At 46.7% G+C, this 14,794-nt stretch overlaps 1 protein-coding gene across 1 annotated transcript in view; it reads left to right on the forward strand.

Annotated features, from left to right (window-relative positions):
• The window catches only part of HOMER2 (homer scaffold protein 2), an 85,564-nt gene that overhangs the window by 43,533 nt on the left and 27,237 nt on the right, over positions 1-14,794 (forward strand). The window contains 2 exon segments of the mRNA XM_032624761.1: positions 3,536-3,692; positions 12,558-12,689. Coding sequence (XP_032480652.1) covers positions 3,536-3,692; positions 12,558-12,689 — 289 coding nt within the window.

The following is a 14,794-nucleotide window of genomic DNA, read 5'->3' on the forward strand; positions in this document are numbered from 1 at the left end:
CTTTCAGAAGGTCGCTGCTTGACCACCACAGGCTGCTGTCTGTCCTGACCAGAGCACCTCTGCCTCTCCATGCCCCTCCCCCCAGCCTTTGCACCCAAAGATCCTGTTCTCTGTCCCTCTGTTGTCCCCTTCACGCTGTGGAAGGATGTCTTGGAGTCGTTTCCATCATTCTGGAGGAGAGATGACAGCTGTAGGGGTGACTTCTTCCATTATTTCTAGAGTGTCTGATAATGTCTAATGTGAGTATCTCCCCAGCTTCCTAGAGGATAAGAATCACCTGTAGCTCTTGTTAAAAATAGAGCTACCCAGGCCCCATCCCTGGACAGCCAGGTTCCTGCCGGGATAGATTGGGGTGCAGGAATTTGTATTTTTACTAAATGCCCCAGCTAATTCCTCTCAGAGGTTTAGGAAACACTGGTCTAAAGGTCCTAAAACCTAGACCCAGTCCCTCTTCCTCGGTGTGGAGGACGCAAGGGAAGAACCGAAAGTCTGGCTGCTTACCCTGGGAGGGCTCCTGGGTGACCATGGGTCCCTGCCCAGCTCGTAGCGCTCTGTAAAAGAGAGGCAGAGATTTTAGCATAATTCAATTCTCTTTTTTAAATTGAGGTATAATTGACATATTAACATTATTTTGTTTCAAGTGCACTACGTAATGATTCAATATTTGTACACATTGCATAATTCGGTTCTTTTAAAAACCTCTTCTGTATTCTTGCCCTTTCAATTGCTCCCTCCTCTTAAATATGCAGAAGAATTCCATGTGAGCAAGTGCTTTCTTTTATGGTGCTGTACTTGGATGATTAGCAAAACATGGTGCCAGGGCTGCAGTACCACAGCTGGGGGATGCAGATGTCAGGCTTCCCCACGTGGATTGATTAGGAGGGCTGGTATTCACAGGCACACACGTTCCCCCACGGGCTGGCCCCTCTCGACAACAGATGCAGGAAATTACAGTGAGAATATTCCTTTTGTTTCTACAGCTGTCACCCTGCGGCTGGAAGGGTGTTGATTTAGAATTGAGTGGGTGGGTGAACTTGGTCACTGTTGAGGGAAGACAAACGGCCTAGTGATCCACACCCCAGAGGCTCTTGCCCAGCTCCTGGGACCTAGAAGGGAAGCTTCAGGGGGCTAGGAATGCTGGGCTGTGTCCGTCTGGAAGGCTGGATTCTAGAAACAGCTGCATTGAGGTAGCAGGAAGAGCATGTCCTTGGCTTTTATTGATTCAGAGAAATAGTCATGAAAAAGTTTCTGCATTTATCTACATCCACAATTGATGGTTAATGCCAGTATTCATGGTGTTATTCAGTATTCCTTGCATGAGGCTCAAATAAATAGTATTTGCTTTTCTAGGAAAAAGTTTCTCTCTTTAATGAGCCTTCTATAGCCAGGATGGGTTGAAAGACAGCTTTACCTAAAACCACTCCATCGAGAGACGGGAACACTTAAAATTCACCTTTCCTTTTGATTTTATTTTTTGTTTCCGCTTGGGTATCCTTTTATGTCATCTCTTTGAAATTATGAGGATTAAAAAAATTTAATTTTTCTGATTTTGATTTAATTTTATACCTCTAATAAGTGCTTATTAAATCTATAGTATTTTATGAATGATGGGATTATTTTTACATCCTGCTGGCTTCCCCCTACCCATTTTGTCTTATTTTGGACCACTTAAAAGGATTTGCGAGCCAGTTTGCCTGAAGACCCTTTCTTCAAAAATAATTATATTTAAAAAAATCATATTTTGTAATGAGTCTATGATTTATTTTGTGTTACTCTGTGAAGTAGATACCTTAAAATATGAAATGCAGTGAAATCCATTACAATTTTTATCCACCTGCCTTATTAGTGCTTATTGTCAAGATCTAATTAATTCCTCACTCAACAGAAAGAAACATAGATACTGTGCTAATTCGGTTAATAATTGCATGAAGAATTTACAGGCATGTGAGTGAAAAAGCAACAACAATACAGAGGCAAGAATAACAAAAGAGAGAGATTTGATAAAACCCAAAGATTTATAAGTTGGAAACATAAAACTTTAAGGCTCAGTCAGTTATAAATGAATGCATCATTCATAAAATGCTGCAAATCTGAGAAATATTTAGTAGAAATATAATATGATGTCACAAATGGTTTGCAAAATCCTAAAACTGTTGCGTAATCCTCCCCACTCCCCAGTGAATTTGTTGCAAAATCCTAAAAATGCCAACAGGATGTCAGAAAAAGAATAGGACACTTGACGGAGATGCAAAAACACTGCACCGCGAGTTGCCTTCCTTTTTTTTTTTTAACATCTTTATTGGATTATAATTGCTTTACAGTGGTGTGTTAGTTTCTGCTTTATAACAAAGTGAATCAGTTATACATATACATATGTTCCCATATCTCTTCCCTCTTGCGTCTCCCTCCCTCCCACCCTCCCTATCCCACCCCTCTAGGTGGTCACAAACCACCAAGCTGATCTCCCTGTGCTATGCGGCTGCTTCCCACTAGCTATGTGTTTTACACTTGGTAGTGTATATATGTCCATGCCACTCTCTCACTTTGTCACAGCTCACTCTTCCCCCTCCCCATATCCTCAACTCCATTCTCTAGTAGGTCTGTGTCTTTATTCCCGTCTTACCCCTAGGTTCTTCATGACCTTTTTTTTTTTTCTTAGATTCCATATATATGTGTTAGCATATGGTATTTGTTTTTCTCCTTCTGACTTACTTCACTCTGTATTACAGACTCTAGGTCCATCCACCTCACTACAAATAACTCAATTTTGTTTCTTTTTATGACTGAGTAATATTCCATTGTATATAGGTGCCACATCTTCTTTATCCGTTCATCTGTCAGTAGACACTTAGGTTGCTTCCATGTCCTGGCTATTGTAAATAGAGCTGCAATGAACATTTTGGTACATGACTCTTTTTGAATTATGGTAAAAGGAATCCAAATCGGAAAAGAAGAAGTAAAGCTGTCACTGTTTGCTGATGACATGATACTATACACAGAGAATCCTAAAGATGCTACCAGAAAACTACTAGAGTTAATCAATGAATTTGGTAAAGTAGCAGGATACAAAATTAATGCGCAGAAATCTCTGGCATTCCTATACACTAATGATGAAAAATCTGAAAGTGAAATTAAGAAAACACTCCCATTTACCATTGCAACAAAAAGAATAAAATATCTAGGAATAAACCTACCTAAGGAGACAAAAGACCTGTATGCAGAAAATTACAAGACACTGATGAAAGAAATTAAAGATGATACAAATAGATGGAGAGATACACCATGTTCTTGGATTGGGAGTTGCCTTTTAAGCAAATTTCTCATTAGGCCAATTGCCCCGCAGCTTCAGGGTGTTGGGTTTCAGTAACTACTCCTGCTGGTGTCTCTGTTTTTCTCCTCTCTTCCCTTTTCTTATTTTAATTGTTCTCAGGCGTAAGTATCTTTCTCCATAAATGATTAAAATCTTAGGTGGCTTAGAAATCATAAATTATACATAAAGTTCCATCAACTCATTGGCCCATCTCTCCTCTTGCAGAGAACAGCCCATCTTCACCACCCGAGCCCACGTTTTCCAGATCGACCCCAACACCAAGAAGAATTGGGTGCCTGCGAGCAAGCAGGCCGTCACAGTCTCCTACTTCTACGATGTCACAAGGAACAGCTATCGGATCATCAGTGTGGATGGAGCCAAGGTACCATCTCGCCGGCTCACTTGAAGTCACTTATTTTCATGAAAAGCAATACGATACATTTGAAAAGTGGAGGGAAAAGGGTGCACCCCAAAACCTGCCACCTTAACAGAGATGTTATTGTTATCATGTCTTTATAATCACAGATCCCGCTTTTTTTCTTTTTTCATTTAAAATTATGGCCAATTAAAAAAAATTTCCCTGTTAGCACACTGTCTTCATAACTAGCATTTTAATGCTGTTTTAATAATTCCACCAAGGACCTATAATGTCCTTAATCTCTCCCCTTATGGTTAGATACTGAAGTGGCTTCCAATTTTTTTACTATTATAGATAATGAGCATCTTCATGAAACAGATAACCCCATTTGGTCATCATGCCTATTGCCTTTTGGATATTTCCTTAGGATAGATTTATGGAAGTAATGTTATAGGTCAAGATATTAGCGCTTTATGGCTCTTGATGGTTATTACCAAATGGCTTTCCGAAGAGTTCTGTCTTCCAGCATGTATGAGAATGCCAGTTTGTTGCACCCCCGACAGCACTGGGTATTGTAACTAGTCTGGTTTTGGTGTTATTAGGCATGGGAGTTGAATTTCGTTAAATGGTTTTGGAGTATTTCTTGAGATACTTTTTTTCTGGTGTTTTCATTATGCTGCTGTCTTCCTCAATATTTTTGCCACATTATGATGGGAGCAGAATAAAGAAGGATTATCAGTAGATGTATCACCAAGTTTACAAAAGAAAAAAAAAGTAGACTTGATGCTTTATAGTTTCTTTTCTGTCTTTAATCTGTGTTCATCCTGATGGACATTTTTACATGGATAATCTGCTGTGACCTGAAATTCAGTGTATCTGAAGCTGAATTCCCCTATTTGCCCTCTAAACCACCTCTCCATTTTCACTTCCCAGTCACTTGTTGCTGGAAGGAAGGAAGGGAGGGAGGAAGGGAGGGAGGGAGGAAGGAAAGAAAGAAGGAAATGGAAAAGCACAGTCATTCCCTTTTTAGTTGGTAAAATGAATCTGTCTTTGAAGTGTCTCACGTTTATACCTAATGCTTTGTTTCAAGGCCATAACTCTTGTCCTGGTACAGTCTTGCTCAGACTGTTGCAGTAGCCTTCTGACTGGCCTCCTCTCGCCTGCAATCTGCCTCTAGGTCAGCGTTCCTGGGGAGTTGGGTCAGGGCTGGGTAGTAGAATGGGGCCTGGCTGTGGGCTTCTCCCTCCACAACCCCAGAACCACAGAGCAGGAGGCACGGGAAGCCTCCACTGACCAGGGTTCTGATGAGCGCTTAGGAATTGTAGAAGTGCCTGGCGCATAGTAGGTAGGCACCTTGTCTTTGAGGATTGACTATCTGAAAGATGCCTTTATTATTTCTTTTCTTCTGGGAGACATGGTGATATGGCGGTTGTATTACCACTTTCCTTCTCTGTGCTTTTGAGCTGGAATCTTCTCAGCTCTTGCCAGGATGTTCTGCTAGCAGTGGTGAATCAAGCTGACTTGCTTTCTTTTATCTGTAGATTCTGTGAGTTCATCTGCTAACCCTTGAGATGGGTTTGCACTTTTGTCAGTTGAGTTATCCCAGGACACAGTGGGCTTAAATACAGATAAAGTGCATTTTATCTGTATTTAAATACAGATAAAATGCACTTTTGTAGAGAAAGCGCTTTAGTCCTATTAGCTGGGCTTTGAGTAATTTGTCAGTGTGTCAGCCACTGCGTTGTACGGGTCTGCAGCTCCTGAAGGCTGTGACAGTGGTGGGGTCCGAGCCAAACGAGCCAGCTCTGAGAAATCAGGTGGGTGGAGGAGGGTGGGCTATCCCCTGGCTGAAGAATAGAGCTAGTTCTGGCTCAGTGCGGGGGATCCTTCAAGTTACGGAGTCACTTAAAGAGTGGGAATTGGGAACCCAGGTTGTGGGGTGCCGCTGGAATCCAGCAATGGAGCCCGCGGCCCTCTGGCCACGCCTCCTAAGCGCCACACCACCTGGCATTCCAGGAGCCCACCCGGAGTTCCTGCCTTACTAGCGGGGCACAGGCACTGTGATGGGGCCTTGTTCTGCAAAAGGGAGTGTCCTGTGACAGAGCATAAGGCCCAGGGGAGTGGGTAGGGACCAGCCTTAGTTGTTTTTAGTGCCTGTGCCTGGCACTTGGGGCCACGGTGGGTGGCAACTGTCCTGCCTGAGAACTGGAGCACAGAATACCAGACAGTGGTCCCCAGGCCTCCTCAGCTCAGCTGCACCTTGCCTGGAGCTGCTCAGCAACAATGTGCAAAACCAACAGGCCAGGTCTAGGTCAGGTCCTGTGCCTCCAGCTGCTCCGCAGGTCAGGTGAGACATGGAGAAAGACCTCCGGATGGTGATTTCCCCAGAGTGGTAGCAGCTCTGACACTGCCCGGTCTTCTGCACCTTCCTCCTCCCCACCCACTGCTGAGTTCCTGATCCCCCAGCCCCAGCTTCTGCCCTGCCCCAATAATCCAGATGGGTCTCCTTCCTCCCTAGGGGCTGGAGTAGGGCGCAGTCTGCTGACCTGATGCCAGTGCTGCGCTGTCCCAGGGCTCTCGTCCGCTGCCCCTCTGCATCCCAGCCCTGCCCCTGGATCCTCATCCTTGCGTTCCACCATGTTGAGACAACCCCACTTGGTTTTAGGCCTTTGATTCCAAATGTTAAAGGAACTAAGATGACAGATGGTCAGATGCTTTTAGCCTTTGGGGTGGTGTCTTGGCTACACCTCTGACCTTGGGCAGTTCTAGGACCCCCGGTCCTGCCTCTCTCTCCTGGCCTGGCCATGTCACATCTTCTGCTTGGTGCTTCCGGGCCAGCTTCCCTCCCAAGGCGGGAGGCTGCTGCGGTCTGGAAGGGGAAGCCTGCTCTGCCCCTCCCAAATGAAGTAGATGTGCTTCAGGAACAGGTTGCTGGTGTGGAAGGGACTTGGAGGTGGTTGTGAGCAAAGACCACAGTGGACTCAGCCGCTGAGTCAACCGCGGGCAGCCCACAGAGCATGGGCCCCCCGTGAAGGGAGGAGGTGCAGCCAGCAGCTTCAGCAGCTGTCGTTCCACACCAGGCGTAGCAAGCTCCTCTTCCCGTCCGAGCGTTGGTCGTGCCCTACTTGGGGAAGGATGCGGGGAAGCCCTCTCCTTCCCCTGAGAGCCTTTGGTGCTGCTCATCGTAGGAAAAATCTGTGTGCAGACCTTTTCTTCCTTCTTCCAGGGAAAGTATTTCATGTGTCAGTCGCAGCTGCTGCTCAAGACATACGTGGGTGGGAATACTGTGGTGCGTAGCTCCAGCATTGCCTGGGGGTTCTGTGGATCCATGTCTGTGGGCGGGGGGGGGGGGGCGCTACCAGGAGACTGTGCTCTTTGAGGAACGGGCCTGGCCCATCTTTGGAGTCTCAGCATCGAGCTAGAGTGGGCCACGCCGTAGACATGGGTGGATGACGAGGTCAGGCCTGGCCACATCCTTGCAGGAGGTGTGCCGTGTCCGCAGCGGGACAGCGGGCAAGAGTAGGATCACCGCCAAGAGGGAACCAGGACCAAAAACTCAGAATGTCACCCAGGGTCAGCCCTGTGCATGGACAGATGGGAGCCACATGAGGGCACATCCCGTCTCCCAGCTTCCCAGAGCGCTGATGTGAGCCATCACATCACCGACAGCCGCAACCAACAGCCGTAACCAACAGCCGTGTGACTGATGGTGAGTTTTTGTGCGGAACAGCCGACTCCATTTCCAGAGCATTTGTGAGTTGAGCCGCCGCAGCACTTGGTTTCATTGTGCTCTTGGCACTCTTTACAGACTGAGTTAATCATTGCCATCCTTATGAGGAATTGCCTTGCCTGCACCTGTGGACAAGACCTGCCTGGAGCAGGTGTTTCTCCCGGGTGCTCTGGATGCCTCCCCTGCCCTGGGTTCTCAGTTATTTATAGGATCACAGAAGCCTATATTGGAAGAGACCTTAGAGGTCATCCATTCTACAGATATTTAGCAGCACCCGCTGTGTTCTGCCTAATCACAATGGTTTGGAGGATATAAGCCTCTGAAACTCAGACTTGTTTGGTGTTTTGTCTGGGAATGTGAAATTGCTTTCAAGAACACAGTCAGGGTCCCCTCCTCCACCCATCAGTATAGTTTCCTCTTTTTTTTTTTTGGTCATTGTTTGGTTTTTGTTTTTTGATGTGGACTTTTTTTTTAAACATCTTAATTGGAATATAATTGCTTTACAATGGTGTGTTAGTTTCTGCTGTATAACAAAGTGAATCAGCTATACATATACATATATCCGCATATATCCTCCCTCTTGCGTCTCCCTCCCACCCTCCCTATCCCACCCCTCTAGGTGGTCACAAAGCACTGAGCTGGTCTCCCTGTGCTATGTGGCTGCTTCCCACTAGCTATCTATTTTACATTTGTTTGGTGGTGTGTAAATGTCATGCCACTCTCTCACTTCATTGATGTGGACCATTTTTAAAGTCTTTATTGAATTTGTTACAATATCGCTTCTGTTTTATGTTTTGGTTTCTTGGCCATGAGGCATGTGGGATCTTATCTCCCCAACCAGGGATAAAACCCACACCCCCTGCATTGGAAGGCGAAGTCCTAACCACTGGACCTCCAGCGAAGTCCTTAGTTTCCCCTTTTGGATAAATACAGAGCACCTTCTGTTAAGGGAGCAGACATATGGAAGGTTCTCAGCACACAGTAGGATTTTCAATGAATGTTGGTTTCTCTTCTTCCCTGACTATGGTTTTAAAAAAAAAAGAATAAAAGCATCTATTAATACCTTTCCTGGAAGCAGGCAACAAGTCTTTTAATTGCTGTAACTCGTCCCCAGCCTCTTCTGCGTTCTGACTTCCATCTCTGTGGATTTGGGGACTTGCCCTGAATAGGAACCAGGGGGCCTGCCTCCAGCTTCCTCTGAAGCCCGAGCTGCACTAGGGACTGGAGGAGCTTAGCTTTTTGCTTCTTCCAGGTACCTCTTGGTTGCATGTGCTCTGTGCATTGTCTGAGAAGTGGGTTCCAGTGATCTGCAGGAACTGAGTCTTTTACTGGGGAGTCTCTTTTATTTTTTCCTCCATGAACGTTTCAGAGAGAATTCACAAAAAAGAGGAAGGGGGTGGGCATAGGGGTCAGGAGCCCATATTAAAGGTTGTGCTTTAAAGCAGCCCCTTCATCCTTCTGAGCTTCACTTTCTAAGGGTGCTCCCCTGCCCCCCCGGCCCCCCCACCCCAGCCTTCCCAAGTCCCCAGGCAGGCACCAGTTCTGGTCCTGCTGAGTCCGTCTGCTTCATCGAACACCCATGCGTGCCCTTTCTCTCCACACCCAAGGCCTCATTCTTTCTTGTTCCCTCCTGACTGTCCCTTCTGCGTGCCTTCACTCCTCAGGCCCTGCCTTGGTGCTTCTAAAGTCATTTTCTACCCAGGCCTCTTCCCTTGAAACTCTGTCCTCTCTTGCTGGGTGACATCCTCCACTCCTGTGACCCCAGAGTCTGCTGAGCCTCCCCCCGCTTACCTGAGGCCAGAACCCACAGGTCCAGCCACTTCCTCTGACCCCAACACGGTTTTCCAGTGTCCCCATGCACAGGGCACCGCCTTCCCTTTTCACAAGCTTCTGCTCCCACGGGGGATTCGTCTCCCTGACAGCTTTGTTATAGCTTTGCATGTGCTTTATTTTTAACTGTTTATCTGTGCCATTTAATGTCTGATAACAAAGCAAATACTCATGTACCCAACACCCAACTGAGGAAGTCTGTCCTTTACTAGTCCTTCAGAGGTCCCTTTCTGGACCTCTCCCTAATAGAGGCACCTGCCGTCCACCCTGCAAGAGGTTACCACTTTCTTGAAATTCGTGTTAAACATTCCCTTGCCTTTCTTTATACTTTTGCCACCTGTGTATATATCCCTAAGCCAGAAGTTGGCAAACTTTTTCTCTAAAGGGCCTGATAGTAATTTTCTTATGAGCTGTACAATCTCTTTCACAGCTCTTCAACTTTTCTTTTGTATCAATAGCAAGGAAATGGCCAGAGGCCAATATGTACCTGAATGGGTGAAGCTGTGTACCAATAAAACTTTATTTACAAAAACAGGCAGGATTTGGCCTGAGGGCTATAATTGTTGACCCTTGCCCTAAATATATTATTTAGTTATGCCTGTTTTTGATTTTTACATAAATAGAATCATACGGAGACCTATACTGTATGTCTTCTTTTGTGACTTTTTTTTAACTTAAGTTTTTGTCGTCATCCGTGATGATACCTATAGCTTTGGTTAATTTTCACTGCTAGGTAGTATTTCGTTGTATGAATATACCATAATTTATCCATTCTGCTGGTGGTAGACATTTATGTTTGCAAACACGGCTACTGTGAACATCCTTGTGCATTTCTCCTTGTGTACCTATGCAAAGGTTTCTCTCAGATATATACTTAGGAGTGGAATTGCTGGGTGGTAGGGAATGTGCATTTTAAACTTTATCAGAGAAAGCCACATTATTTTTCAAAGTGATTTTGCCAATATGTGAGAGCACCCATTGCCCCACATCCTCACCCCCACCCTTGGTATCATCAGACATATTTTGAATTTGGTGAGTATATAGTAGTAATGGTAATGCAGTTTCCACATTCCTAGTGACATTGAGCTTGTAGCTTATGTCCGTCAAACTCAACCTCCCTCATTCTCTCCAGTCTCACAAGAGAGGGGTCCATTCACCTGGCCAGAACTAAACCTCCCTCAGGTCCCATCTCCTCACCCCCACCCCCAGAATATCCCTCCCATTCACACAACTGCACTGGGCACTCAACCGTAGCAGACCCAGAGTAGACAAAAGGTCATATGTGTCCACTTCCTTTCACTTCTTGCATGCTTGAGGAGGGTGAAAGTCAGAGATGAGTCAGAGCCTCAAAGAGAAACAGGCAATAAGGTGGATTCCAGGTGCAAGCGCAGTTAGCCAGAAATGATTTGGGAACCCAAGAGGAACACGCACAGAAGGAATGTGTCCTTAGAAGCTTCGATCTGCCCAACTTCTCAGGAGGACTTGGTGTTGGTGGGTTGAGCCAAGCGTAGCACAGGACAGAGTTTCCATGTTAGTGGGAAGTGAAAGAAGAGGGTCCTGGGATTGACCACTTTTTAATGGCTTGATTGCCCCAGCTGTCCGTCTTGCTGCTTTTTTTTTTTTTTTGCTGTACGCGGGCCTCTCACTGTTGTGGCCTCTCCCGTTGCGGAGCACAGGCTCCAGACGCGCAGGCTCAGCGGCCATAGCTCACAGGCCTAGCCGCTCCACGGCATGTGGGATCTTCCCGGACCGGGGCACGAACCCGTGTCCCCTGCATCGGCAGGTGGACTCTCAACCACTGCGCCACCAGGGAAGCCCTGCCCCCATTTTTTGATAGTGTCCAGTGACAGCAGGCAGAGCTCTTTACTAACTGTTGCATTCAGTTATCTGAAAAACATGTGATAAAAGTCTCTTAGCTCACACAGTCTTGAGAATTAGAGGAACTAGCACAGGAAGGAAAAGCAACCTGGAGTGCGGTGAAGGCATCAGTACTTCATAGCTGGGGCAAGAACAGGAGAAGCACGTCATACAGAAGTTCAGAATACAGGACTTTGAGTCAGACAATCTGGGTTTTACCTCTAGGCTTTGCTACTTGCCGACTCAGTTTCTCCTGTGAAATGAAGGTGGTAGTCATACCTCATAGGCTTGTTGTAAGACTTAAGAGCTGATATAAGTAGTTTTTTTAGTCTTCAGTAATTTAGTATTCAGGCTGCCAAGGATTTCTGCCGAGTGAGCTTGTTATTGATACTTTATAACACTGATCAATTGTTTAGTGATTACTTACATGTCTCTACCCTCTTCGTGACTACCTGCAACTTGAAGACCAGGAATCTTGACTCCTTCCTCTTTGTGTCTTTGGTTAGCAGAATACCAGGTATATGGTGAATGTTCAGTGAATGTTTGTTGAATGAATGAATGTACTGTGTGCTGGATATCATCCTTTTACCTCCACATTCATCCTCTGCTCTTCTTCACCCTGCTCTGGTCCCTGAGGGGCTGACCCGCAGATGACATCAGTGGGCTTGTGGGGCCTCTGGCTTCTGGTTGGGTTTGTCCAGTGGCGGGAAGTCAGAACGGCAGAGGCGAGGGCATTTGTCCCACTGGCTCCCTTTCTTGTGAGGTCACCATGTGCTGGTGTGTCCCTCAACAGAAGGTCTCCTCTCTCGTTAAGGGAGCCTGTGCTCCATGACTCTTTCCTTCCACATCCCATAGCCTCTTCACCCCTTCATCCTTTAAAGCCAAGGAGAGGTGGCAGCAGCTAGCACCAGGTCCCTGCACTGTCCATACACCCAGCTCACACCTGTCTGATTAGTCTGTAAATTAACCCTCCACAAATTATCCCAATTAGAGTGTACCTTTTCTTTCCCGTGGGGAAGCAGCAAGCCCCCATTGCTCATGGAAATTTTAAATGGTTTGAGCTGGACCCCGGGGGCTCCAGGCACTTAAAAAAGGTAAGCAGCGTGGTTCTTCAGAGGATGTGTGACATGGCTGGCCGTTAAGGGCAATCGGATGTGCGACACCTTTGGGGAAAAAAGTAGCAGTTTTGGAAACTGTTCTCTACCTAGGAGAGACTTTCTCCCACTGATAACCTGTGAGATCTTATTTTAGGCTGACTGTCTGTTTTTAAGTCTCTGCAATTGCCTGTTATCATGGTTGTGTGTATATGACTCAGCGTGGGATGTGCCAGGAGAGGAAGAACTCAGGACCAGATATAACAGTGGGGATGCAGGCTTTACCTACTAGCTTTGCCAACAGAGGAGTTTTTAAGGAGCTACTTTGGTGTCTAATTCAGTGTTTAAATGTCGACTCTTTGGGCTGTTTCGCTGCAGGTGATCATAAACAGCACAATCACACCCAATATGACTTTCACCAAAACATCGCAGAAATTTGGGCAGTGGGCCGACAGCAGAGCCAACACGGTGTTTGGTTTGGGGTTTTCCTCGGAGCAGCAGCTGACAAAGGTAATGTGGTCCTTCCCGCAGCGCCGTGGGTGCCGCGTCCAATGCTCTTCTCATGCAGTAGGTAATTGCTTGCTGAGGGATCCGGTGCTGCTACTACTGGTTGAGCAGATTCCTCTCTGGCCTTCAGTTTTCTCCCCTCTGGCGCTGCAGGGCTGCCAAACCAGATGACCTTTTAGAAACATCAGTTTCCTTGAAAATGGAGATGTTGTTTAGAGAAGGAAAACATCTCTAAAAATGCTGCTTCACAGCCTGAGGTGTAGCCCCAGGACGCAGCCTTGCCAGTCTTCCTTCCCCAGGTGTCCGCCCGGCTCCTGCACCCAGGATGTGTCTGACAGCCATCAGTGTCACTGACTCTGGTTGGAGCCCTCAGAGAGGGGGAGTAAGGTGACTCACGCTCAGTAAGAGTTTTAAAAGGTTTCTGCTCCCAATTTCCAACATGCATGTGGGTGGGGGGGAGGGGTACCCCGAAGCACCAAGCACTTCTCAGACCCCAGATGGGTGTCCTGCGATGCAACTCGATTCTGACACTGCCTACCTGGAGGAATCATCCAATCCCACAGGTGAAGGGCTCAGTCCTGCAAGATCCCCCCAACTTCAGACTTCAGTTGTAAGCCCAGGGTGTCACCTGTGCTTCTGAATAACCAGCTATAGATCAGAGGTTCCAGTGACCCCCTCCTAAGGTTCAATTAATTTGCTAGAGCTGCTTATAGAAAGAGAAACATTTTACTTACTAGGTTACCAGTTTATTATAAAGGGGTACAACTCAGGAACAGCTGGATGGAAGAGACATAGGGCAAGGTATGGGGAAAGGACGGAGCTTCCACGCCCCTGCTGAAGTCTGCCACTCTCCCCAAATCTCTACATGTTCACCCACCCGGAAGCTCTCCAAACCCATCCTTTTAGGGTTTTATGGAGGCTTTATTAATTAGGCATGATTGATTCCATCACTGACCACTGGTAATTGATTCAGCCTCCAGCCCTCTCCCCTCCCCAGAGGGACTGAAAGTTTCACCCCTCTATTCATGATTGGTTCCCCTGGAAACCAGCCCCCCATCCTTAGGTCCTTTGCAAAAGTCACCTCATTGACATAAAGCCAGTTTTGACAGAAAGGGGCTTGTTATGAATAATAAGATACCCATTTCACCTTTATGGCTCTGAACTCAGAACTGAGGACAAGAGACCAAATATTGTGACAAAAGATGCTCGCATTGCTCTTAGCGCTCAGGAGCTGTGAGCCAGGAACCGTGGAGGAAGACAAGATACATATTTCTTATATGTCATAGGATCATAAGTTCTTAACTTGGAGTCCCCACAACCCTTAAAATGTCACACAGTGTTTTGTGTGTGTGTTGCTTTTTTTCTAGGGAGAGCGTTTATAGCTTTGCTTTGCTTTCCAAGGGGTCTGGGACACGCTCTGTGGATAGTTAAAAAGGTGTTAAGGAGCAGAGCACGACTGACCACAGACTTGGAGAAGCCCAAGGACCGAGGAAACAAACTGACCACCTCTGAGAGGCCTCACCTGGCCGATTGAAGGGGCCAGAAGCTTGTTTTAGGAGAATAGCCTTCCTTTTAGGATGGGGGAGAGTCCTGTGTAGGTATTGAAAACGTACTGGTTAAAAGCAAGACTGACTAGGGACTTGCCTGGCGGTCCAGTGGTTAGGATTCCGTGCTTCCACTGCAGGGGACCCGGGTTCAATCCCTGGTCGGGGAACTAAGATCCCTCGTGTCCCGACGCAGCCAGAAAAACAAAACAAAAAGCAAGACTGCCTAGTTTATGTGACACAAGAACTTACTGGAAGACTATCAGAGTGTCTCAAGGAATCCAAGAGAGAGTTGAAAATCCAGGAAGGGCTGGAGCCAGGCTGGCTTTGGGAATCTTGGCTAAAGGAGTTCTAGGCCATTGCCTTGACCGTCCCACTGACTGCTGGGCAGGTGTTTATTGAGCTCCTGCTGTGCCGACACCGTGCTGGGCACCAAGGATGCAGAGCTGTGGTCCCGTCCCCAGAGGGCCTTACAGAATTCCAGACGCCTGGGGAATTGACAGAGCTGCTTAGTACAGACTTGGTTGCTTGGGTTCCCTGTGTACACTAAGGACTATTTTCACA

Source organism: Phocoena sinus, chromosome 2, assembly GCF_008692025.1.
Source record: "Phocoena sinus isolate mPhoSin1 chromosome 2, mPhoSin1.pri, whole genome shotgun sequence".
Lineage (NCBI taxonomy): Eukaryota > Metazoa > Chordata > Mammalia > Artiodactyla > Phocoenidae > Phocoena > Phocoena sinus.